The following is a 25,049-nucleotide window of genomic DNA, read 5'->3' on the forward strand; positions in this document are numbered from 1 at the left end:
AGAGAAATGAGCAGGAGTGAGTTGGTAAAAAATTTGGAATGTTCCAAGGAGCTCAGAGTTTGATCTGTAAAGCTCCAGGAGCCATGGAAAGATTTTACATAATCAAATTTCAATCTTGGAATGATCCTCTTGTGTGCTTTCTGGAGACTGGGTGGATGGAGCAGGACTAAAGGCAGGGATCCAGTTGGGAGGCTGTAGTGGTTCACCACGTAGGGAGTGATGGTGGCTAAACCCAGGGCAATGGGGCTGGAGACATGGGGGCGATTCAGGAAGCTAGTGAGCAGACAGAACCAACAGGCCATGGTTATGGCTAAGATGAGGAGAGGAGTGAATCTAGAATGGCTCCCAAGTTTATGATCTTAGGGAGTAGGAGGTTGACAACTCTGTTCTAGAGATGGACAATACAGGAGGAGGAAGTAGGCATGTTGGGAATGATGAGGAGTTCAACTTGGGGCATGTTGAGAGAATCCAAGTGGAGGTGTCCAGGGGGCAACTGGAGAAAAGTCTGGGCTGGGGAGAGAGACTTGGGAGTCCACAATGCTCAGAGGGGAGTTGTGGCTGGGGTCATGAATGAGATTGCCCAGGGAGAGTGATGAGGGCAGAACTGTATGGAACACCAGCATTAGGGATGGGCAGAAAGACGAGGAGCTGATTGAGAGTCTGAGCAGGAATGACCAGGAGGCAGGAGGGAACCAGGAGAGAGCACCATGGAAGCCAGTGGGTGGGTTTCATTACCATGAATCCTACAACCACTGGGTCAGGCAGGGAATATTATCCCCATTTCAGAGATGAGGAGATTGAGGCTCCAGGACATTAAGACCCAGGGTCATGTAGCTGGTCAGTGCCGGAGCTGGGATGTGAACCCAGGTCTCTCTGACTCCAAAATCCAATAAGCTGTTTCTACTATACCGTGTTTAGCAACACAGGGCTTGGCACAAAGTAGATGCTCCATAAATGTTTGCTGGATGGATGGATGGATGGATGGATGGATGGATGGATGGATGGATGGATATGGGTAGGTGAATACTGTTAGCAGCAAGAAATGCTATAAAAAATTCAACAAACAAGCAGAAAGACCCTGGAGTGTGCCCGGGAGTATGGCCACAGAACAGAAGCAGCTTAGAACTTTCTATAGCATTGCAGCCATGGTGATGACAAAGGCTTGCCTTCCTTCAACTGCTCTGTTAATGATCTTTTAAAGTCCTTTCAGAGGAAAATTTTTTTTCTTCTTTCCATTCTTGCTTGCAAACGAAGGGTGATTTTAGAATCCAAGTCTTTTTTATTTTGCTAAAGTACATGATGAGTAAAATGGCCTCCCAGTCAGCACTTTCCAATTTTGAAAGATGCTAAAAACTGATCTTTAAAGGGATGTTTCTCTTCTTTATGCATCAAAGAGCCTTGAGGCTTGCTGGAAAGGACGGGGTAAATGGCAGCAAGGTAACATCACCTGCAGGGCTGAGTGTCAGTGCGGAGGGCAGGACTGGGATGGAGCAAGCGTGTGGGCCGGGGCCTGGCTGGTTTCCTGGAGGCTACCTGTACATCCTCCTTCTGCCTGTTCTATATGGGGGCAGGGCAGGGTCCCTTCCCCTAGAAAGCAACCGAGAACCCCTTACCCTGACCCAGGAGGGAGCCTCAAGCAGACACTCAGTAAATGTTTGTTGAATGAATAAATGAGTGATAGGACCCATGGTACAATATATACCTATTAACCATATTGAGATATTAAGATAATAAGTAACCATTTATAGAGCTTTTGAATATAGATTTTCCTTTGAAATAAAGGGAGAAGAATAGGTTGGGAGAAGGTTATAAGACACTAATTCTAGCTGGGTGTTTACTCTGTGCCAGGAACTATGTTAAGTACTCTATGAGGATTATCTCATTTAGTCCTCTCAGCAGCCCTCTAAGTACTGCCATTATCTGCATTTTGCAGATGAGGAAATTGAGGCTAAGATGGGAAAAGGAGCCACTTGAGGCCACCCAAGTGGAGCTGAGATTTGAACAAAGCTGAGAACTCAAAGAGACTCTGAAACTTCTTAATTGGGAAGCTCTGTGGACTCGAGAAAGGTGGAAAAGTCTAGAATACTAGAGGGGGAGGGGGTGTTGGCTGGGAACCTGTTTCCGCTGCCAACTCCCCTGGGGACCTTAGAAGTTACTTTCTCTCCTCTGGCCTCAGTTTCCCTATGTGTAGAGTGAGGACGGAGAGCAGACGCTGTCTCAGTGCCCCGGAGCGTTTGCCTGCCCTTGTTGGAGGAGAGCAGGGGAGACAATGAGGCTCCTCAGAGCCTTTAGCCTCCAGCCCCAGGGTTTACCCACGAGACCACGCAGGGCCAACAGCAGTAGCTGAGGGAAAGCTGGGCCCAGAGAGAGCCATAGATCCAGGCTCGGCTGGGCTGGGGGGTGAGGTTTTGCCCTGCCCACCCCCTCAGGCAGAGCTCTTGCTGGGGAGCCTGGGGCATGTGAATGATCCCTGCCCGCTGCCTCGAGCCCTCTGGGCTGTGCCGATCACACGCTCACCTTCACATCGTGTCCTTCTGTCCACAGGGCAACGACGTGCGGATCATCCTTGGCCAGTTTGACCAGAATATGGCAGCAAAAGTGTTCTGTTGTGTAAGTAACACTTTGGTTGTGTCATGGATGTCTTTGGGGAGGTTCATGAAGCGTTTTCTTGCACTCAGTGTCACTGCCTGGTCCTTGAGTGGACCGGAGTCTGGGGTGTTGGAAGCAGAAGTGTTATTCTCACTGCTCTTTCATCTTTCCGTGGAGCTAAAACCCCAGGACTCAGAACAGTGCAGTTGTTGGAGGAACCAGGAACCTCAGTTTACCAAACCCACTGTCTTACCATTGCTTCAGCGCTGCCAGCTAGTTTTAAGTCTCCTCCACCCAGCCTTGCTTAATGGAGCAGTGCTGTGTGCACCACACAGAGGGAGACACCAGATTCCAGGGCGAGACCGGGAGGCCTCAGACCCCTTCCTGCCCTGTAAGCAGGGCTCAGAGACTCAGGTTTGGCACAGACCGTCAACTGTTCAGTATCTACCACTGAATCCTTTTAATTGTCTGGTGTGTGACAGGTGACAAAGTATATTCTTAAACCTTATCTCACTTAATCTTTCCAATAACCATGTGAAGCTACTATTGTTACCCTTGCTTTATTGTACCCTACCATTGTACCCTTGTTACAGATAAGGAGCTAGAAGCCTAGAGAGGTGGAGAAGCTTGTCCAAGGGTTGTTTTATGGCAGAACCGGGCTCCATCCCCATTCACCTGATTCCCAGTCAAATCCTCTTTTCTCCACATGATATTCTTTTTTTTTTTTTTTTTTGTGGTACGTGGGCCTCTCACTGTTGTGGCCTCTCCCATTGCAGAGCACAGGCTCCGGACGCGCAGGCTCAGTGGCCATGGCTCACAGGCCTAGCCACTCCGCGGCATGTGGGATCTTCCCGGACCGGGGCACGAACCCGTGTCCGCTGCATCAGCAGGTGGACTCTCAACCACTGCGCCACCAGGGAAGCCCTCTCCACATGATATTCTAACCTGAGCATATGTAAGAGTTCTAACACAGGGACTATGTCTTTCCATTCTGATGCCCTGGCTCACCCTCCTCCACCTCAGGGTCAGGAGAGAAATCAACAGAATGAGAGCCTAGTTACATGAATTGTCTACCCAATAAGCTCCTCCTCTTAGACTGAGGTTATTCTAGGTGCGGTCTCTAGTGATGGGCCACAGGCCTCTGTTTTCTTTGACCTTTTTTCAGTAACTTGGATGAGATTATAAAAATAGGCGTATGGGAATTTTAGAAGTTGTGAAATATGTTGGAAGATAGCCAGGGTGTAAAGAACCTTAACAAGCTGGAATGTTTAATTGAATCCAGGAAGACTAAATCTAATAGTCCCAATATAAGGTTATATTAGAACAAATTGGGCTGCCTATGTCCAAGATGATAGAGGTATAGCTGAGGAGTACTGTGCGTTTAGAACAAAAGAGACTTTGGAGTCTCAGTTGACCTCAAGGTTACCGTGAGTAACCAGTGTGAGCACAGCTTCCAGGGAGCCGAGGTGACCTCAGGCTGCACGTCCACAACTAGGGCGGGTCGTCCCTCTGCTCTCTGCTGGAGAGACCCCACCTGGGGTATCCTGCTCAGCTCCTGGTGCCCCATTTCAGGAGAGATGCAGAAACTGAAAAGAGCCCAGGAGTAAGGAGAGAGCAGCGACCGGAAACCATAGTCACCCAGGGATATTTCCTCATGAAGGCCCAGGAGCAAAGTGGGAACCGCCTGATCACCTTTCAAAATAGCAGGGAGGAAGGAGAAGCTATAGGCTGACATTTCAGGGGACGCTGCGTGAAGCTTAGTGCTCAGGAGTCAGTCTGCTTGGGCTTGAACTACTGGTCTGCAGCTTAGTAACTGAATTTGGGCTTGTTGACACTTTCTGAACCTCAGTTTTCTCATCTGTAAAGTGAGGATAATAATAACACCTGTCTCATAGGATTGTTGTGGAGCTTAAATGAGCAAAAACACCTTGCATAGTGGCTGACGTACAGTGAGCCCTCAGCAAATGTCAGCAACCTTTTTTTATTTGTTTATGTAAGGTCTCTGAGGATGGAATGGACCACCATTGGGCTGACGAATTTACTAACTGATGGACTTTCCTAAATTGTGTTAAGCATCCTGTGTCTCAGTTAAGGGTAATTAAGGAGTATTTCCATATGAAAATCTAAGGAGGAACATGAGAAAAATTGAAAAAAAATGGAGCAAATTGATTTAATACATTTTATTTCAAAAGTCATAATACTTTGCATGTTACCATCTAAGGTCCAGAAATGGCCCATTTAGAAAAGGAAAATAATGCTCCAATTAGAAGACATAACTTTTTAGAGAAGAAGCTGGGTTTTTTGGTTTTTTTTTTTTTTTTTAAAAAAACCCAAATTTGTTTATTTATTGATTTTTGGCTGTGTTGGGTCTTCGTTTCTGTGCGAGGGCTTTCTCTAGTTGTGGCAAGCCAGGGCCACTCTTCATCGTGGTGTGCGGGCCTCTCACTATTGCGGCCTCTCTTGTTGCAGAGCACAGGCTCCAGACGCGCAGGCTCAGTAGTTGTGGCTCACAGGCCTAGTTGCTCCGCGGCATGTGGGATCCTCCCAGACCAGGGCTCGAACCTGTGTCCCCTGCATTAGCAGGCAGATTCTCAACCACTGCGCCACCAGGGAAGCCCCCTACATATCCCCAAGACCTTGCAAATAGCTGGCACATGGTGGATGATTGTCGATCAATTGAGGAAAAGTAAATTAATAAAAATGATCTGTGAAGTTGCCACACTGAGCACTGGCCATCTCCTGTTTGCACAAAATGCAGACAGACCTCCTATTTTTTTCATTTGTTTTTAGTATTTATTTCTTTATTTATCTTGGCTTCACTGGGTCTTAGTTGCAGCACGCAGGATCTTTTAGTTGCAGCAGGAGGGATCTTCTTTTAGTTGCCGCATGCAGGCTCTTAGTTGTGGCATGTGGACTTCTTAGGTGCGGCATGCATCCGGGATCTAGTTCCCCAACCAGCAGTCAAACCTGGGCCCCCTGCATTGGGAGCACAGAGTCTTACCCACTGGACCACCAGGGAAGTCCCCTCCTGTTCTGATTTGAGCCAAACCCTAAGCTGAGGCGTGGCTGTGATTTCCCTCCATGCTGTGCACTGTGGTTATTTTCTGAGTGGCATTTCCAGCAGCATGGTTTCTATTTCAGAACAGACGGCATGGCTGTCTTCCTCTTGACCCAAAGCCCCAGGCTGCTTGCCTTCTACACAGCACGGGACATCATCCCACCTCTTCATCCCACTTTCTTCTTCCTCTTGGACTTTGGGTATCTTCAGATGGACTTTTTCTTAGAGTCTTTGCTGGCTGCTTTATTCACTGAGTGGTTTCTCAGAAGTTTTTGGTTGGGGGTTTATTCCGTGTGTCAGACCATCAGATGGATCTGCCTGTCAGGACTGTCAGTCTTATCTGGTTAGGAAGGAGTTCTTCTGGCAGGCCTGGAAGGTCCTGAGGAGAGTCTTCTCAGTGTCCTCACACTGAATCAAAACTCTGGTGTGTGATGGAGGGAGGGGCTGCTCGGAGCAGAGACCCTGGGAGAGAACCTCTCCACCCATGTCAGGGTCAGAGCACAATGGGATGGAGACAACCGCATCTTTGCCATCCAAATGCTGCAGTGCAAACTTTGCAGCGTGTTGCTGCATGTTCTTTTTGGTTTTGGTTTTGGTTTTGGTTTTTTCGCAGTACGTGGGCCTCTCACTGTTGTGGCCTCTCCCGTTGCGGAGCACAGGCTCTGGACGCGCAGGCTCAGCGGCCATGGCTCACGGGCCCAGCCGCTCCGCGGCATGTGGGATCTTCCCGGACGGGGGCACGAACCCCTGTCCCCTGCATCGGCAGGCAGACTCTCAGCCACTGCGCCACCAGGGAAGCCCCTGCATGTTCTTGAGATTGGACCTGCCACCCAAGGGGAGAGTAGTCTCTAGCAAATGCAAGGACTATTTATAGCCCTGTGGCAAAATGTTCATTTCAGTTCCAGCAAAGGACGAGCGTGGCCTGTCGCTTTTGTCTTCTCCTCCCTCCTTGGTGGTCTATTCTAAATTCTCAAGCACTCTGACCTGGGTTCTGGTTTTAGTTCTGCCAGCTGTGTGACCTCAAGCAGGCCACTTTACAACTCCAGCCCCCGGCTGCCTCACCTCTAAAATGGAAGCGACAACCCCTGTCTTATTGGCCTCATAGGATTGTCGAGAGGCTTAAACAGGGCCACCGAAGGGTGACTGTGATCCCAACTGTTAACTGCTTTACTGATGTGAGGATTTATTACTATTATGGTTATGAAATGCCTATAAAAGGGAAATATCCTTCTTGCCTGAGGAAGTGAGGAGGCAAAAGGAAACAATAAAAAGAGGAAATTGGATTTTTAAATTACATCATGGCTACCTGTCTGCAGCTAATGAGAACAAAGTCGTTCATGGGACTGAAGAACATGAGCTCAAGACTGCCCATCATCACCTGGTAGGGCCCATTTGGTGGCCACAGGTCCTGAGACCACATTCCTACTAGAGACAAAAACAATGAAAACCAAGGTGACCAAGTAAACTGAAAATGTGTTCAGTCAGTCACTCTACAACCATTTATTGGGTGCCCTCTTACACCAGGCACTGTGCTAAGCACTGGGGATCCTGGAAAGAGCAGACACCACCCTCCAGGAACTCCCTATTTGGCAAAGGAGACAGACAAAGATACCAGCAGCTTCTTAAGGCTCACATGTCCAACAATCTCAGCCCTTCTGAACGTGGGAATACCAGAATGGAGGCCCAGAGGCCTCTCTGCAGTTGCTTTAGAAACTGTATGCTATATTTAAGCCCAGTCTACCTCCCTTGTAGGAGAGCCTTTTAGACCCTCACTCAAAGCCTGTGCTGTGTACTTTTTTCGGCACGTATGTTTAACACTCCCTGCTTTCCATAGCAGTTTAAAAGCAGCAAATTCAGAGTAAGGAGAGGGATTTCATGACAGTGAAAGTGACAGCCTAGACCTGACAACTAGAAAGGAGACAAAGCCATCAAAAGTAGATCAGAGGGCTTCCCTGGTGGCGCAGTGGTTGAGAGTCCGCCTGCCGATGCAGGGGACACGGGTTCATGCCCCCGTCCGGGAAGATCCCACATGCCGCGGAGCGGCTGGGCCCGTGAGCCATGGCCACTGAGCCTGTGCGTCCGGAGCCTGTGCTCTGCAACGGGAGAGGCCACAGCAGTGAGAGGCCCGCGTACCAAAAAAAAAAAAAAAAAAAAGTAGATCAGAATCTCCAAGAACAATAGTCTGGGGCCATTTGGTGTTTGGGCCATGCCCAAAAGTATCACTGTGCATGGCCCATAGGAGTGATTAATTTTCAGAATAAAGCCATGAGTTCTGGAAAAGAGAGTGGCATGAGAAGGAGCAGCCACAGTGTTCCCGCACGTAGTGTTGGCCAGGCATGGTACACATATTACCTCATTTATTATTTCTTTTTTATTGAAGTATAGTTGATTTACAAAGTTGTGTTACTTTCTGGTGTACAGAAAAGTGATTCAGATATATATTCTTTTTCATATTCTTTTCCATTGTGGTTTATTACAGGATATTGAATATAGTTCCCTGTGCCATACAGTAGGATCTTGTTGTTTATCTATTTTATATATAGTAATTGATATCTTCTAATCCCAAACTCCTAATTTATCCCTCCCCCCCTTTCCCCTTTGGACACCATAAGTTTATTTTCTATGTCTGTGAGTCTGTTTCTGTTTTGTAAATAAGTTCATTTGTGTCATGTTTCAGATTCCACATATAAATGATATCATAGTATTTGTCTTTGTCTGACTTATTTCACTTAGTATGATAATCTCTAGGTCCATCCATGTTGCTGCAAATGGCATTATTTCATTCTTTTTTATGGCTGAGCAGTATTCCACTGTATATATGTATCACTTCTTCTTTATCCATTCATCTATCGATGGACATTTAGGTTGCTTCCATGTCTTGGCTATTGTAAATAGTGCTGCTGTGAACATAGGGATGCATGTATCTTTTCGAATTAGATTTTTCTCCAGATATATGCCCAGGAGTGGGATTGCAGGATCATATGGCAACTCTATTTTTAGTTTCTTAAGGAACCTCCATACTGTTTTCCATAGTGGCTGCACCAATTTACATTCCCACCAACAGTGTAGGAGGGTTCCATTTTCTCCACACCCTCTCCAGCATTTATTATTTCTAGACTTTTTTTTTTTTTTTTTTTTTGCGGTACGTGGGCCTCTCACTGTTGTGGCCTCTCCCATTGTGGAGCACAGGCTCCAGACGCGCAGGCTCAGCGGCCGTGGCTCACGGGCCCAGCTGCTCCGTGGCATGTGGGATCTTCCCAGACCGGGGCATGAACCCGCGTCCCCTGCATCGGCAGGTGGACTCTCAACCACTGCGCCACCAGGGAAGCCCTATTTCTAGACTTTTTAATGATGACCATTCTAACCAGTGTGAGGTGATATCTCACTGTAATTTTGATTTTCATTTCTCTAATAATTAGCGATGTTGAGCATCTTTTCATGTGTCTGTTGGCCAGCTGTATGTCTTCTTTGCAGAAATGTCTATTTAGATCTTCTGCCCATTTTTTGATTAGGTTGTTTTTTTGTTCATATATTACCTCATTTAATTCCTACACCAACCCAGTGAGATGGGCTTTGCTTTCCACAGGCTATAGATGAGAAAAGCAAGGTCCAAGGAGTTGTGTGCCAGAGTTACCCAGCTGGTATGTGGCAGAGAATCTAGTGCCACTTGACTATAGTCTTTTTTCTTTTTTTTTTCAAAAGATCAGTAGAAAAAATTTTATCTTCATCAAAATTGACTAATATTGTAAACAAAACGTGTTGTCATTCAAATGGACTGAACTTCTGTTTTCTGGAAAATTCACTCACAAGGAACACCTAACAGAACAATGGCAGGTCAGACAGCTATCACAGCAGATCCCTGGGAGGCTCCTGACTTCCTGCTCCATGCTGCCTCTAAATTATCACAGTCTTTGGTCTCAGAGAATAATTCAAATCTGCCTTTGCATCTGATCAGAAGACCTCCTCATGTCCTCACTACGTATCTGTTGACGCTTACTTACCATACATTCGTAATAAGTGGCGCTATCTTGCCTCAACCTTTTAAGACTGAGAAAGCTTCCAGAAAGTTTTACTTTGTTTGTTTTGCTAAGAAAAGAGAGAAACTTAAAAAAACAGACTTTGAATCTTGTCCTCTTGACTTAGCTGAATGTGTTTGAGCAAATTTCTCAATCTCTGCGCCTCAATGTCTTCATCTATAAGATAGAGATAATAGCACATAACTCATAGGGTTGTTGTGAGAATAAAATAAGATAATGTATATAAATGGCCTAGCACATAATAGGGGCTCAATATATGTGAGTTCCTCCCTGCCAGTGAAAGATGAGAGTCGTGAAGTCTCACAGGTTCTGCCATTGATTAAATGACCTGGGGTCATTGGGATGACCCTTTTGTTCAAAGGTCTAGCCCCCAGCCAGTTTTGTTGAACTGGGGTTTTGTTATGTAATTGTAATATTAGGGCTCTCTGTGTTTTTTCTACAACAGTTTTGATTGGGGCAACATTACAGTGTAGTTGCTGGAAAAAATGACTATGATCTGAGGCTGCATTATGAGAAATACAGTGTCTAGAATGAGGGAGGTGAAAGTTCCATATCATTAGAGGAGTCTAGAGAAGAGGCGATGTGATCATTACCTTGAGATAGTTGAAGGGCTGTCTTATGAAACAATTTCAGTTTAATCTCCGGTGGCTTCACTGAATCAATGGACAGAGGCCATAGAGATGGAATCTGAGCTTAAGCTAAGGAACAAATATTCTAATTCACACTTACCCCAGTGAGATGCTCCACACTGCAGGCTGGGCTTTTTCAGGTGTTGAGTCTTAGAAGAGTTGCCTCCTCAGATGTAAGAATGAAGGGAACACACCTCTAACTCTTAGACTCAACAGTAACTATTCTCTAATATACACAAATATAAAGGGCTCTGGCCCACCCTTTCTGGGCAGACCGTCGATTAGCATGCTGGAGCCTAAGTGGAGGGCAGCCAAAATGTCCCTGGCATCCAGAGCAATGTTGCAGGCTTCTTTCTCCACACCCTCCTGGCCTCTGTGCTGTCTCTGTTCTAAGCCAAAGAACATAAAGGGGTGTGACATGAATTGTTGCCCAACGTGTCCTCCTAACATAGGTGGCTCCCTAGGAACAAATTGCTGGATCGTTTAAGGTTCACATTTTTTAATGTATACAGTTCATCACAGTGCGCAGAGAGCATTTACATACACCCCTGCTCTCTGTAGTCACTTCTGGGTGTTTTGATTACTGATAGGAATGTGAGCTCTACTCCATTCTGGACCCAACTCTGATGGAATGTGACATACCTACAAATTGGGATTTTCTGGGTGCATCTAAGCTATCAAAAAGCATGCTTTTCCAGATAAAAAAATCATCACAGTAAGAATTAAAGCCAAATGGGGGTATATTAGAACAGTCTGACAACTTTTTGTTTAAATGGGAGGCAGGCAGTGTGGCTTTGCAGCGTAAGAGTAGGCAGACCTAGGTTCCAGACTGTGGACCTTGGAAAAGTGACTTTCCCTCTCTGGTTTCCAGTTTCCTCATCTCTAAAATGAGGATAATAAACTCTGCCTAGACCATCTCAAAGGGTGGACATGAATGACAAATAAGATGCGTGTAAAGTATATAAATATAAGGGACTTTTTTTTAGGATCTGGATTTATGTACACCATGCTTTGGGTAAAGATTTAGAGAGATGTTCAGTTTGCCAAGTGACATCTTATATAAGTTGTATGCTTACATTAAATTTTCTTGGCCCCTTGCAAAATTGCTCCGCCCTGGATTATATTTTAAGGTTATGATCTCAGCTTTTAGTAAAGATCTATACAAAAATAGCCTTATGAAATCTGTTTGTTGTAGGGGTGGTGTTGATACCATGCTAGCTAATTTGACAGTGACCTCCATATGAGGCATTTTGTTTAGGGATTAAAGCCTAGAAAACATTTTGTGTCCCTGAAGAACTAGTATGTTTTCTCCTTACTGAAAATAAGAGCTATGCAATTAATATTGTTGCCCTTTTCTCTTGGGCTGCCAGGAAGTTTGTGGTGAAATATGTAGCTTATATCTATAGTGTTGGAACCTTTGGTGGACTTGTCTACGTTCTGTTCCCTTTACCTCCAATAAGCATATTATAATCTACATTTTCCCAGACACTTATGTTTTTATTTTATTCAGTGTTTTATTATTTTAATATACATGTTTCCTATAAACTACCTTATATCGCTTGAGAGATAATGAGGAGGAGACCAAGCAAGTAATAGAAAAATTAACAAATCCTCTAGTACGAGGAACCCTGAGTCCCCTCCACCTTTCCCACAGGGTACAAAGCTTTGAACAAATGTTTGTCTCTTGGTGCCTTCATGGTCAACCCATCTGTTGCAGGCATATGAGGAGAATATGTACGGTAGCAAATACCAATGGATCATCCCGGGCTGGTATGAGCCTTCCTGGTGGGAGCAGGTGCACACAGAAGCCAACTCATCCCGTTGTCTCCGGAAGAATCTGCTTGCTGCCATGGAGGGCTACATCGGCGTGGACTTCGAGCCTCTGAGCTCCAAGCAGATCAAGACCATCTCAGGAAAGGTTGGTGCCTTGGCCAGCTCATTTCAGCCCCCAAGCCCATCTCCTGTAATCATGCTGTCCAATAATGTTGGCAAAAAGCACCTAGATCTTGTTCTGGCCTTTGCTGTGTGATTTTGAGCAAAGCATGTGACCTCTCTGAGCCTCGCTTATCTGTTAAATGAGGATATCCAGCTCGCTACTGCATGGCCTTCTAGGGAATTGTGGGAATCAAATGAGGTAAGGGTGCTTTGTAAGCACGTAACATAGTGTATGCGTAAGGGGTGGAGTCGTGACTAGTATGGGACCAACTGCAGACACTGACTTTCAGACGAGGCCACCATTTCATCCTGTGCCCCTCTGACCTGGAATGTCATTTCTCAGTCTCACTGATGCTCCTGTCAGCCTGGAGGAGACGAACGACCCCACAAGTAGACTTGGGGAAACATGTACTAAGGACCAGAAAGATTGGTCCAAACCCCAGTTTTGCCACTTACCAGCTGTGTGACCTTGAGCTTGAGTTCTCTGAGCCGCTGTTTCTTCATCTGTAGAGTGGTGGTGAAAATATCTTCCTCCGGGGTCAAAAGGTGGGCTGAATGGCAGATTGTGCAATGTGGCTGGCATGGCACCTGACATCTTGTGCTGTCATAACTAGGAGGAGGACCTTGGCAGGGTGCTTAGGTCCTCAGGCCTCCACTAGGGATGTTCCCACTAGGGATGACTAACCCCTGGCCTGCTTATCTCATAGGGCTGTGAAAGAACAGGTAGTATGGTGCATGTAAAAGTATTTCCAAAGTACACTATTCTCTATCAGTGAAAGCATTATCAAGAATCAGGTGGTGACAGTCCCAGTGAAGATGGCAACATCCATCTCTCAATTCTAACCACCAGCCAAAGTTCAGTACAGCAGAGCACATGATTCTTTTCTGTCTCCTCTGATCTCAGATTTTTAAATTCTCTGCCAACCTTCAACTTCATTTAAAGGATCAACTTCATAGTAAAGTAAAAAATATATATATTATTTTTATCCATTATTTAATCTCAGTCAGAGCCAACACTACAAGAATGATTTATTGATTTGTCCAAAAAGGGCAAATCATTAGGACACATTTTATAAGCAGCTCTGTAGATCACGTGACACCTGAGAGATCCTGGAAAAACACTTTGGGTAGAAAATGTTGAAAGAAATATTTTCATACCAAAATCAATGACAATATGAAGTTTTGGGAGATGCTGACTAATGAGAAGAAACAACTCATTTTTATTTCAGTAGGCATTATTTTTGAAGTTGTTGAAGTTTACAGTTTATTAGAAGATACTTGGGTCCAGGGATACCCTAAACTTTAAAAATAGTATAAAGTTTGAGGAAAATACAAAAACTAAAATTCTGTACAGGCAGACAGTATAATAATTAAAATGAGAGACTTAAGGAAGACCAAAGATGTAAATGATTACACATGAGATCTGTGAAGCTAAGTGGGGGTAAGGGCCATGAGACGCCCCAAGGGCCTCAAATGTCGTTCCAAGGAGCGTGAATGTTGCCCGGGGTGGGCGAGCCATGCACAGATGTGAGCATGTGCACAGGAATGCATTTTGGGAAGATCATTTTTTGCAGTGTTTTTTCAGAGTAAATGTTTTGACTTGATAATATCTCCCAGGTCACTGACTTTCCTTTTTAATTTTAAATTTTTAAATTTGGGCCTGGTGAGGAGGCTGACCTCACCCCCATATCACTGTGCCCATGAATGGACACCTTGGGGCTATTCCTGGGGCTGTTCATTTCATCTCACAGTGTGGGCCACCCACTCCTGGGCCTCCCAGGATGGAGCAGTGCCATCAGAGCAGAGCCAGGCAGACTCCCAGCTTGGGGCAGCTTCTGAAATTCCAGGCGACCTAGTCCCTGTCCAACAGTCTTTGAGACAAGAGGCAGCATTTCTTATATTATCTCGAGGTCAAAAGATAATTGAAGTTACACGGGGAAATCTGAAACTCTTTGCCTCTTGGACTCAGAGGGTTTAGGACTCTCCTAGAGGTCATGTAGACCAGCCTCTCTCATCAGACTCTCAGATCCTTCCAGTAGCACAGGAATCACTACTTGTTCCCTAATTTTCCCCACTGGTCCCCATCCCTTGTCCCTATAGGGCCCATCCCTCCAGTTGTAACTTAACAGTTCCAGGGCCAGGACTAAGGGCAAAATTTAAGGGGGTGCCAAAGACCTCAATGGAAAAATCCATGATGAACAAAATATCAAAATTTTAAATAAAGACAAGATCCACAAACCAAGATTAGGGTGAACTGATTTGAGTCACATAATTACAAGAACACATCTTGTTTTTATTTAAAATTTTGCTCATCGTGGATTCTTTTTTTTTTTTTGCGTTAGTTTTGATTTTTTAATCTTGATTACTGAGGGTTTTGGCTCCTTCTTCCATTTTGCCCCTGAAGGGAGGGCCTCACTCACCTCCCCCTGGTCCTTGCCCTGCACAGGTTGTGTTCATCAAGCCCCTTCCCATGCTCAGCCCATGCTCTGCACTTCCTCTTGTTGAGTGCTCTCTCCCCAGGGTGTAGGGCCCAGAGTTGATAAGGCATTCGTATTTGTGGTCTGACCACAAGCTAACTTCGTCAACCAATCTTCAAGAATGTATGGCTGGGCTTCCCTGGTGGCGCAGTGGTTGAGAGTCCGCCTGCCGATGCAGGGGATACGGGTTCGTGCCCCGGGTCTGGGAAGATCCCACATGCTGCGGAGCGCCTAGGCCCGTGAGCCATGGTCGCTGAGCCTGGGCGTCCAGAGCCTGTGCTCCGCAATGGGAGAGGCCACAACAGTGAGAGGCCCACGTACCGCAAAAAAAAAAAAAAAAAAAAAAAGAATGTATGGCTAAAGGAAGTTGTAGAAAGTCATGAAATAGTTCTTGAATTTGATTTTGCGGGGTATGTGACTGCTGGGGACCATGTCAGCATGGCACAGGCTGCTGGGTCGATGCCTGTATTCTGGGGTCCATCAGTATCCATGAAGACAAGCAAACACGTATAGAAGCAAGTCAGTGGACTCTTGCCATCTTCACTGTTTACACATAGGAAAGCTGAGGAGCAGAAAGCGGAAGGGCATACCCAGGATCCTTGTGGTGAGTTGAAAAGTGGCCCCTAAAAAGATATGTCCAGGCCCTAACACTTAGAACCTGTGAATGTGACCTTATTTGGAAAAAGGGTCTTTGTGGATGTAATTAATTTAAGAATCTTGAGATGAGATTATCCTGGACTACCTGGGTAAACCCTAAATCCAATGACAAGTGTCCTTATAAGAAAAAGGCAGAGGGAGTTTTGCCACTTGGGGAAGATCACGTGAAGACGGAGGCAGAGATTGGAGTGATGCGTCTACAAGACAAGGCACGCCAAGGATTGCTGGCAGCCACCAGCAGCTAGAAGAAAGGCACGGTAACAGATTCCCCTTGGAGCTTACAGAGGGAACCAACCCTGCCAGCACCTTAGTTTTGGTCTTCCTGGCCTCCAGAACTAGGAGCAAATAAATTTCTGTTGTTTTAGACCACCCAGTTTATGGAAATTTGTTATGGCCACCCCAGGAAACTGATACAGTCACCCAGCAGGTCAGGGACAGATCCAGGAGTGGAAGCCAGGACTGCTAAGTCCCCACTCACTGCCCCTTCCCCTCTACCATGCTCTCCCTCTAGACATGTGACATGCTTAGGAGCAGAGCACATCCAAATCAGCCCTTTCTGTGATTTCTTAGCGGGCCTGTTAGTAAGTGGCAGAACAGGACAGTATGGGTCTGGTAATCAGGAGATCTAGTACAAATCCTGGCATTGTCACCAATTAATCTGCCACCTCAGCTGGACAGTCACCATCCCTGGGCCTCAGTTTCCTCAACTGAAAATGAGAGATTTGGACCATATAACTCCTGGCGTCCTTTCACAGCAAAATTCTCTGTAAGTATGGTATTGAGTTATTACAGCAAGCTGTGTGATATGGTTATAATGTTAAACCCTGGAACCCCCAGGACAAAGGTAACTCCTGATAAAGTCACATAATCAGGTGCAACAGTGGCCCCTCTTGAAATGCATTCTCCGTGGTTGCCTCTTCCATATGCCTGTCTCTGGTGCCAAGCTGTCCCCAGCTTGCTCATGGGCACCCAGGAGATTTCTGGTAGGAGGAATAACAAGGTCATGGTCTCCCTCCTGAGCACGTTCATCAGTCCCTTCCCATTGGAATTTCCAGTGATGGGACAAGTGCAGACATTTGGGCTTCCCCGAGTACATTCAGAGCTCAGTCTTTCAGAACCTCACGTAAACAGCCTCTGGATACTTGCTTTGGCCCTAAAGGCTCTTTCTCCTTGTTAAACTTCTGCATCACCACTCTATTTCCCCAAAGTGACTCTGTTGACATTGGTGATTTCCAGTGTCAGCTTTCACTTTTCAGCGTCCCACTGGGTTTGTTTCCACTGTGAGCATTTACAGTTCTGGTGTAAAATTCCAGTGATGGCTCAGCCTCTCTAATAAGGACATTCTTCCCATTACCATTCTCCTGCTGAGACACACAGAGTTGGGCCAAGGCACCAGATGGAAAAGTTCACAGAACCGTGGAATCAGTGGGAATCTCAGAAGTGGGCCCCAACCCTCCATCAAAGACACAGGCTCATTCTTTGGAAGAGTTTTGTAATGTTTTCCGGCAAGAAGCTTCTGTGACCACCCACAACTATTTATCCAACACAGCAGAACAAGAGGAAACAGAAATCTAGTGAGTCCTCAACTTAGAGCAATGACCTGGGAAAAGCTGCACCCATCTCATTGTCACTGCCATCAGAGCGCCATAACAAAGAACCTGGGGATTTTAGGGAAGCTCTGGGCTCTCTAGAGAGGAGGAAGGGAAGGTGCCATGGAAAAGTAGAGGTGCTCCCCAGGTAGTCGAGCTTTACAGTGCTGCTGCCTCTGCCCACACCTTCCCCACAAAGCTCCTGTTCCCTTCTGCTTCCCTAAGTACCACATCCCTGGGAGACAGGCGGTGCGGCAAAGGAATATGGGCTTGGGAAGAAGCGTGTGGTGGCCTTTTGGCACTGGTTAGATGTGAATCTTGGCCCCACCATTTCCCAACTGAGTGACTCTGGAAGACAGATAGTTGTTCATGCAACATCCATAGCCCCTCTTCCCCCTCAGTAACATAACTCTTGTTTTTAACTGGGTATGTTGCCGCCCATCTGAAAATGTACATTTCCCAGCCTCCATGTAGCTAGATACAGCCAGGATTCTAAGTCTAGCCAATGAGATTTAAGTAGAGGTATTATACAAGACTTGTAAAATCTCCTTTAAGGGGAGAGCTTGCCTTTCTTTTTCCTTCTCCTTTGTGTTGGCTGGAATATGGATGGGATGGCTGGAGTTATAGCAACTATTTTGGATCAAGAGGTGACCTTGAGAAGGAAACTTTATTCTAAGATAGCAGAGCATAAAGATAAGAGCCTGGGTCCCTGGTTACACTGTGGAGTTGCCATAGCAACCCTGCACCACCTACCCATGAACATCTTTTCCGTGAGAAAGAAATAAACTATCTCATTTAAGTCAGTGATAATTTTTTTTCTGTTTTATTCAACTGAACCTAATCAATAGTGATACAGTGACATTGGGCTAGTCATTTGGCCTTTCTGAAATTGTTTCTCATTATACTGGAGTAATAATATCTCTTTTACAGATTTAGAAGGATTAAATGAGGTAATACAGAGGAAAATATCTTGCCGAGTGCCAAGCACACAATAGATGCTCAACAAATTGTAGTTCTCTTCCTCCATCAGCGAAGTAGCCTTATGGGCAGGAGAAAGGAGTAGTGAGTCAGTTTATACACACAAATATGCTCTGGTTTGTTGTTGGGATTTTACTGAATCTATAGACTGATTTAGGAAAAACTGACATCTTTGTAATATAGGGTCTTCCCATCCATTCAATTTCTCTCAGAAATGTTTTGTAATTTTTTGTGTGGAACTCTTGCATGTATTTTATTTGATTTATTTATAGGTATTTGATGTATTTCAGTGAATATATGTGCACATTACTATTGGATGCATGCTTGGGGTGGTATTTCTGAGTCATAGGGAATACATATGTTCAGCTTTAGTAGCTACCACCAAACAGATTTCCAAAGTGGTTATACCAATTTACACACCCACCGGCAGTGATTGAGAGTTCCAGTTGGTTCACATGCTCACCAACATTTGGCATTGTTAGCTTTTTAATTTTAGCCAATATAGTGGGCGAGTAGTGGTATCTCATTTTTGTTTTAATTTACATTTCCTTGATGACTAATGAAGTTGTCGATCTTTTCATATCGTTACTGACCATTTTGATATCCTCTTTTATAAACTGCCTATTCAAGTCTTTTGCCCATTTTTTCCACTTGGATTCTCTGCCTGTTTCTCATTGATTTGTAGAAGTTCTTTTTGTATTCTGGATATGAATTCTTCGACAGTTATATGTATTACTTATATCATTTGTGTCCTGTTTAAGCATCTTTGCCCACCCAAGCTCATAAAGATATTTTTCTATCTTGTCTTTTAGAAGTTTGTTTTACCTTTCACTTTTAGATATAAAATTCACGTGAAATTGATTTTATGTAAGGTCTAAGGTAAGATCAAGATTAATTTTTTCCGTATGGATAGCCAATTGATTCAGAACCATTTATTGAAAATCCTCCTTACCCCCCCCCATGCTATAGTATCATCTTTATCATAAATTAAATGAGTATATATAGTGTGGATCTGTTTCTGGACTTTCTGTTCTCTTCAATTGTTCTATTTGCCTACCCTTTAACCAATACCACACTGCCTTAATAATTGAAGTTTTATAAGACCTGATGGGTGGTAGTGTTAAGTCCCTCTTCTTCTCTGAGATTTTCTTGGGTGCCTTGAACCTAATGTCATGTTCCATTTTAGATCTACTCACATATTTACACTTCCCATTACTTTTCATTCCTCCCTTCATTTCTGTTCTGTTTATGATCACTTTCCTTCTGCCTGAAGAACTCCTCTTGGTCTTGCTTTTACTGCGGGTTTGCTGGAGACATATTCTCTCAGTTTCTGATTGTCTAAAATTTTCTTTCATCTTTAAGATTGAGAGATATATTAACTAGGTGTAGAATTCTAGATGGTTTGTTATTTTCTTTTAGCACTTTCAGATGTCATTTCATTGTTTTCTGGCGTCCATTGTTTCTGTTAAATCAGCCATCAGCCTTATTGTTGCTATTTTGAAGATCATGCATCCTTTTTTTTTTTTTCTTACTTCTTTTTTTTTTTTTTTTTTTTTTGTGGTACACAGGCCTCTCACTGTTGTGGCCTCTCCCGTTGCGGAGCACAGGCTCTGGACGTGCAGGCTCAGCGGCCATGGCTCATGGGTCCAGCCGCTCCACGGCACACGGGATCCTCCCAGACCGGGGCACGAACCCGCGTCCCCTGCATCGGCAGGCAGACTCCCAACCACTGCGCCACCAGGGAAGCCCCTGGGTTTATCTTGATTGGAGTTTAAGCTTTATGGAACTTCATGCATCAGTGGATTGATATGTATTTGGGGAAATTCTAGGAAAATATCTCTTAAATATTGCTTCTACCTATCCTCTCTTTCCTCACATTTTAGGACACCAGTTATACATGTGCTATACCTTTTCAACACATTCCATATATCTCTTATGTTCATTTCCTGTTTTCTATCCTTTTTTCCTCCCTGTGCCTCAGTCTGAATATTTACTACTAACCTTTCTTCCAGTTCACTAACCTACTTTCTGCTGTGTCTAATATGCTGCTTCATCCATCTGTTGAGTTCTTAGTTTCATTTGTTGTTGTATTTTTTAATTTTTTTAGGATTTTCATTTTATTCTTTTTTTCTTTCATTGCTTCCAGTTTTCTGGTGATATTCTATATCTTTTATCTATTTTCTTGAACATATAAACCTGCTATGTTAAAGTCCATGTCTAATAACTTCAAGATATGGATCACCTGTGGGTCTGCTTCTATTGCCTATTTTCTTCTTTCCTTCCTTTCTTTCTTCCTTCTTTCCTTCTTTTTTTCTTGTTTTTTTTAAAATTTGATCCTATCACCTGGCATACCTAGTGAGTTTAATTCATTAAATTGGTTATGAAAAATTAAAGAAGCTACAGATGGCATTACTTTCTCCAGAGAAGATTTATTTCTCTTCAAGCAAGCTGTTAGAATAGGAGCAGATCACTTTATCCAATAAAGAATTGAGATGATTCCAAGCTTGGTTTTAGTTTTCACAAGGGCTGGTCTATTTTGGTTTGCCCTTACTCCTGTCTGTCCTTCAGCATTCTCAAATCCTGGGGTGTTTACTGGATTGGCCCTGGATTCTAATTTTTGTCTTCCTAATGCCATGAAACTCCAAACACACCTGCTTACTTCCTTAACCCCTTAGCCACCACTTTTTGCTTGGCTTCTCAGCCTCTTGCTTTATGCAGCTTAGTTATCACCGAATATTTCAAGTGCAAATGTCAGTCTGCATACTGGTATTTTGTAGTTCCTCTTCCTCTGAGACCTTTGCCTATAAGCCTTGCTACCCTGATAACCCTGAACTATAGTTTTTTGTCTTCCCATCTCTGAGGGACTGCTGAAAACTCTGATCCAGTGTTTTCTATTCCTACAACTAACCTTCCCACTTACAAATCAGCAAATGCTTCCAGAGGAAGCAGCAAAGAATGTTGGACTCTTCTCAAAACACTTCTCTTCTCTCCAGAATCTTGGTTCCTCAAGTCCTAGATGTCCTGGTTGCTTTCTCATACCTTTGTATAGCTATTTTTGTATTTTATGCTGCTTTCCTTAATGTTCTTCATGAGAGCTTTTGTCTGACATAATTTATTTCATCATAGTCAGAGTAAAAGTCTGACCTGAGACTCTTTTGCTTAAAAGGTGAAGAATAGCATATTGGGGACAGGGTAAGCATGTCACTGACTTCAGCAGTTTGAGGTGCTGTTGTGGTTAAGAGGGAGCAGATAGGTTCATTGTGGCTCCACAGGAAGACATAGCAAGTTACAGGGAGATAGGTGTAAACTCTGTATCCAGAAGACTAGTCTCATAGACGTCAGGCATCCCTTAAGTGGAAGACTCTCCCTGAAGACATAGTGAACTTCCCAGCGCTGGAGGAGTCTCAGAAAAGGCTCAACAAATACCTGGAAGTTGCTATTAAGAAAATCCAAGAATCAGATTGTGAGAGGGACTTAATCAGTGGTAACCAATTTATGTATTTTGAAATCTTAAAGGATTTTTAAAAATACAGATGCCCAAGTTATCCCACAGATACAATAAACAAAATGTAGGGCCCTGGCATCCTGGGTGACCTACAAACTGACCTACAAACTGGAGTAAAAGAACCACTAGACTGTCCCCTAGTGTACCTTCCAAATGAGACTGTGGTTCCAGCATCCCACAAGGGATGCTGGAGAGAGACTCTGCCAGTTTTTCCAGTCTGGGGAGTGGCAATTGGAGACGTGGAAGGAGATGTTTCCCCTTTCTCCTCTTTTCTGTCTGTGAGCCTCACCTCTCCTAGAAAGCAGGACTCGACTTGGTTCTGTTGGAATGACAGACCCATAAAGTTTAGTCATACTGTGGGGTAGCAAGCTTATGTGGGCTAGCCTGGGAACCTAACCACTATTTATAACATAGTTTCTGTATGAAACTATGTTCCAAGTTCCAACAACTGCCTTTCAAAAATATGTGGAACACAACATATCAGTAATTGGGACTCTCTATATAAAGTTATTTTCTCAGAAACTTTTAGCTTCTCATGATAAACTTGACCTCAGAGAATGAGTAATCAATCAGTTTTCAGTGTCTGCTTTACAGTGGAAGAAATTCTTGTGCCCTGAATAATTGGAGACCTGCTTTAAGAACAGCTATTACTTTTGCTCAGACAATTGTGAGAGTGTTTCTTCCTGCTGTCATTGTTTTGCCTGAGGGAGATCAGTGCCGGCTTCACCTGGGAACAGTGATGAATGGTCTGGGATATAGTGTGGTAGCAATGACTTCAACGTGGTGCTTGCAAAATGAGGTCACCTTTCAGAGCTAAGCTACACTGGTGTCCCACTCCAAGGACTCTACCCACAGAAGTGAGGTAAACAGCCACATTGCCAGGGTCCTCCACCCCGCTTTCCCCTGGATGAAGAACAGTCTTATGAGATAGAAAAGATAGGGATTTACAAGTGGTACATATTAAAAAATATATAGGGGCTTGTGTTGGTCCCAATGTCAAATTGAATAAACAGTCTGATCTTGATCCCCTCTACTGTCTACACACAAAAAACATCACCAATAAACTATATCAAAGAAGTTAAAAAACCACACTCATTTACCTCCTGATGAGACCACACTGTGTCTGTTCCCCTCAGGTCTGACTCCCCCCTCCAACTTTAAGAGGGTCACAGAAACCTTTAAGGATGCCCCAGTGGCATATCCTGGATAGGGAAGAAGTCTGGAAATGTCATCTGAATGTAACCATCAGGTTGAACAAACAGGACTCAAAGAGACACTACCAGCAGCCCTTGGATGCCTTTGCCTGCATCAGAGCAAGACTCATAGCAGCAAAATCTGGGAGAGAAGAGGTCAAAGGACCCTCATTCCTTTTATGCTTAAACAATTAATTAGATAAATAGACATTCAAGTAAATTTTTAATACTTTTAAAATAGCCAGGGCTTCCCTGGTGGCACAGTGGTTGAGAGTCCGCCTGCCGATGCAGGGGACACGGGTTCGTGCCCCGGTCCGGGAAGATCCCACATGCTGCGGAGTGGCTGGGCCCGTGAGCCATGGCCGCTGAGCCTGCACGTCCGGAGCCTGTGCTCCGCAACGGGAGAGGCCACAACAGTGAGAGGCCCCCGTACTGCAAAAAAAATAGCCGATAGCTGACTTAATAGCCTGAAATAGACCTAAATTGCCTTTTAAAATAAAGAAAAATATAGCCAAATAGTGAAAGATGGAAAAATAACAAGGATGCATTGAAACAAAGCATCCTTAAAAGTTGTGACTCTCACCATAACAAGAAGAGGAAACCCACCTTGGAAGTGAAAGTTGCCCATCAATATGTGAAAGGAGCTCACTCTTCATCATTAATCAGAGAAATGCAAATTAAAATGAGATGTACTTTTTTTCCTTACCCTAAGAAACTGACAATGATTTTAAAAATTGAAATACCTATTGTGGTCCAGGATGCAAGGAAATGGGTACTTTCATACAGAGTGGAATTCTAGCTTTTCATATTTGGGGAGGATAAGTTGGCCCTTTATATGTGTGAATAGCGTTTAAGGTTTTTGTACCTTTTGCCTCTGCAATTACACAGCTGGGAATTTCTTCTGAAAAAATAATTACCAGTGTGTGTTCAGAAAATTTAGATACAAGGATGCTTTTTTGCAGTTCTGTAGTTTAGAACAATTAGAAAAAGACTAAATGTCCAATAATTGGAAATTAGCTAAGGAACTAAAGGTAGGACATCCATGCACTGGAGGGCTGTTAACCCCTATCAGCACAGGCATAGTCTTGGGCCTTCAGGGTGTCCTGGGTGAGCAGCTGTGCCAGGTGGCCAGGTGAACAACCACCTGTACTATTAATAGTAGTGGCTGTCATTTGTGGAGCACCTACCATGTCCTGGACACAGGACTGACGCTCTGCACACTTCATCTCATGGAACCCTCATGGCCACCCAGCAAGGGAGGATGCAGAGACCTGGAGGAGATAGGATCCCGCCTCAGGTCACAATTAGTAAACCACAGAGCTGGGGCTAGAGGACAGGTCGGCCTGCTTCCAAATCCTGTGTTCTTACCACTGTGCCAGGCTCCTGCCTCGATAGCTAGGAGGAAGCTTCTAGGTCACCTAGTCCAACCTCCTTGCTTTTCAGATGGAGTAACTGATTCTTAGAAAGGGTCTCTGCAGGTATTGTTTTGGGTTCTGTGGTCAAAACAGATAACATCCCTGACCCCGTGGAGCTTAATTCTGTGGGTAGGTAAATTGCAGGAAGTGAAAAGTGCAATAAAGAAGATAAAACCCATGGATAGAGAATGCCTGGGGCGGGGTGGGGGGGCGGGAATGACACATGTTAAAATTTGTGTGCCGAGAATATCACGTGAGAGCTGGGGAAGAAGCTTTCTGGCAGAGGAAGCATCTAGTGCAACAGCCCCAAGCTGCAAACAGACTTGGTGTGATCCAAGGACGCAAAAGGTTTAGGGAAGAGAGAGTTTCATAATGGACTGTTTCATGCTCCCTGATGAGGAGTGAGACGGCGAAGGATGATGGGTGGAGGGGTGCAGTTTTTTGTGAGGAGGGGCTCAAGAAGTTGGGCTGGGCTAGAGACGGTGCTGTCTCCTTGAAGAACCCTTGGAATTGAAGAGCTTCTGCCGGGTATTTTGAGTGATGAACAGAATAGTGATGGCTGGATGTGATGCATTTCCAAAGGAAGTTATAAATGGATAAAACCTGAGCCATCCAATAGGAGCCAAATGATTTTAAAAAAATAAAAGGCAGTGGATTTGTTGCTGGGACACCAATCACATTTGGTCAGGCAGATTCCTGATTTGGTCGCCTGCAGGTTCCACCTCTGGAGGGGCTTGGCTGAACCCAGGCTCTGCTAAACCTTGAGCCAAGGGCAAGGGACTCGAGCTCCAGCCACGGAACAACCCAGCCTTCGACGGCTCAAGTTCACCACCCTCCCTGGGCACTAGACCTGGCCCCAAACAACCTGGGGTGGAAGGCAGTTATGACTTCAAAAGTCAAACATGAGAGAAGCAGCAAAGCTAGAATGGGACCAGTCTAGACACACACACACACACACACACACACACACACACACACACACACACA

The 25,049-nt window shown here is 44.7% G+C and overlaps 1 protein-coding gene across 1 annotated transcript in view; it reads left to right on the forward strand.

Annotated features, from left to right (window-relative positions):
• GABBR2 (gamma-aminobutyric acid type B receptor subunit 2) overlaps positions 1-25,049 on the forward strand; it is a 368,838-nt gene that overhangs the window by 195,828 nt on the left and 147,961 nt on the right. The window contains exons 5-6 of the mRNA XM_027105394.1: positions 2,545-2,610; positions 12,031-12,231. Coding sequence (XP_026961195.1) covers positions 2,545-2,610; positions 12,031-12,231 — 267 coding nt within the window. The remainder of the gene's footprint in view (positions 1-2,544; positions 2,611-12,030; positions 12,232-25,049) is intronic.

Source organism: Aethalodelphis obliquidens, unplaced genomic scaffold (assembly GCF_003676395.1).
Source record: "Aethalodelphis obliquidens isolate GAN/ISIS:26980383/991018 unplaced genomic scaffold, ASM367639v1 scaffold7, whole genome shotgun sequence".
Lineage (NCBI taxonomy): Eukaryota > Metazoa > Chordata > Mammalia > Artiodactyla > Delphinidae > Aethalodelphis > Aethalodelphis obliquidens.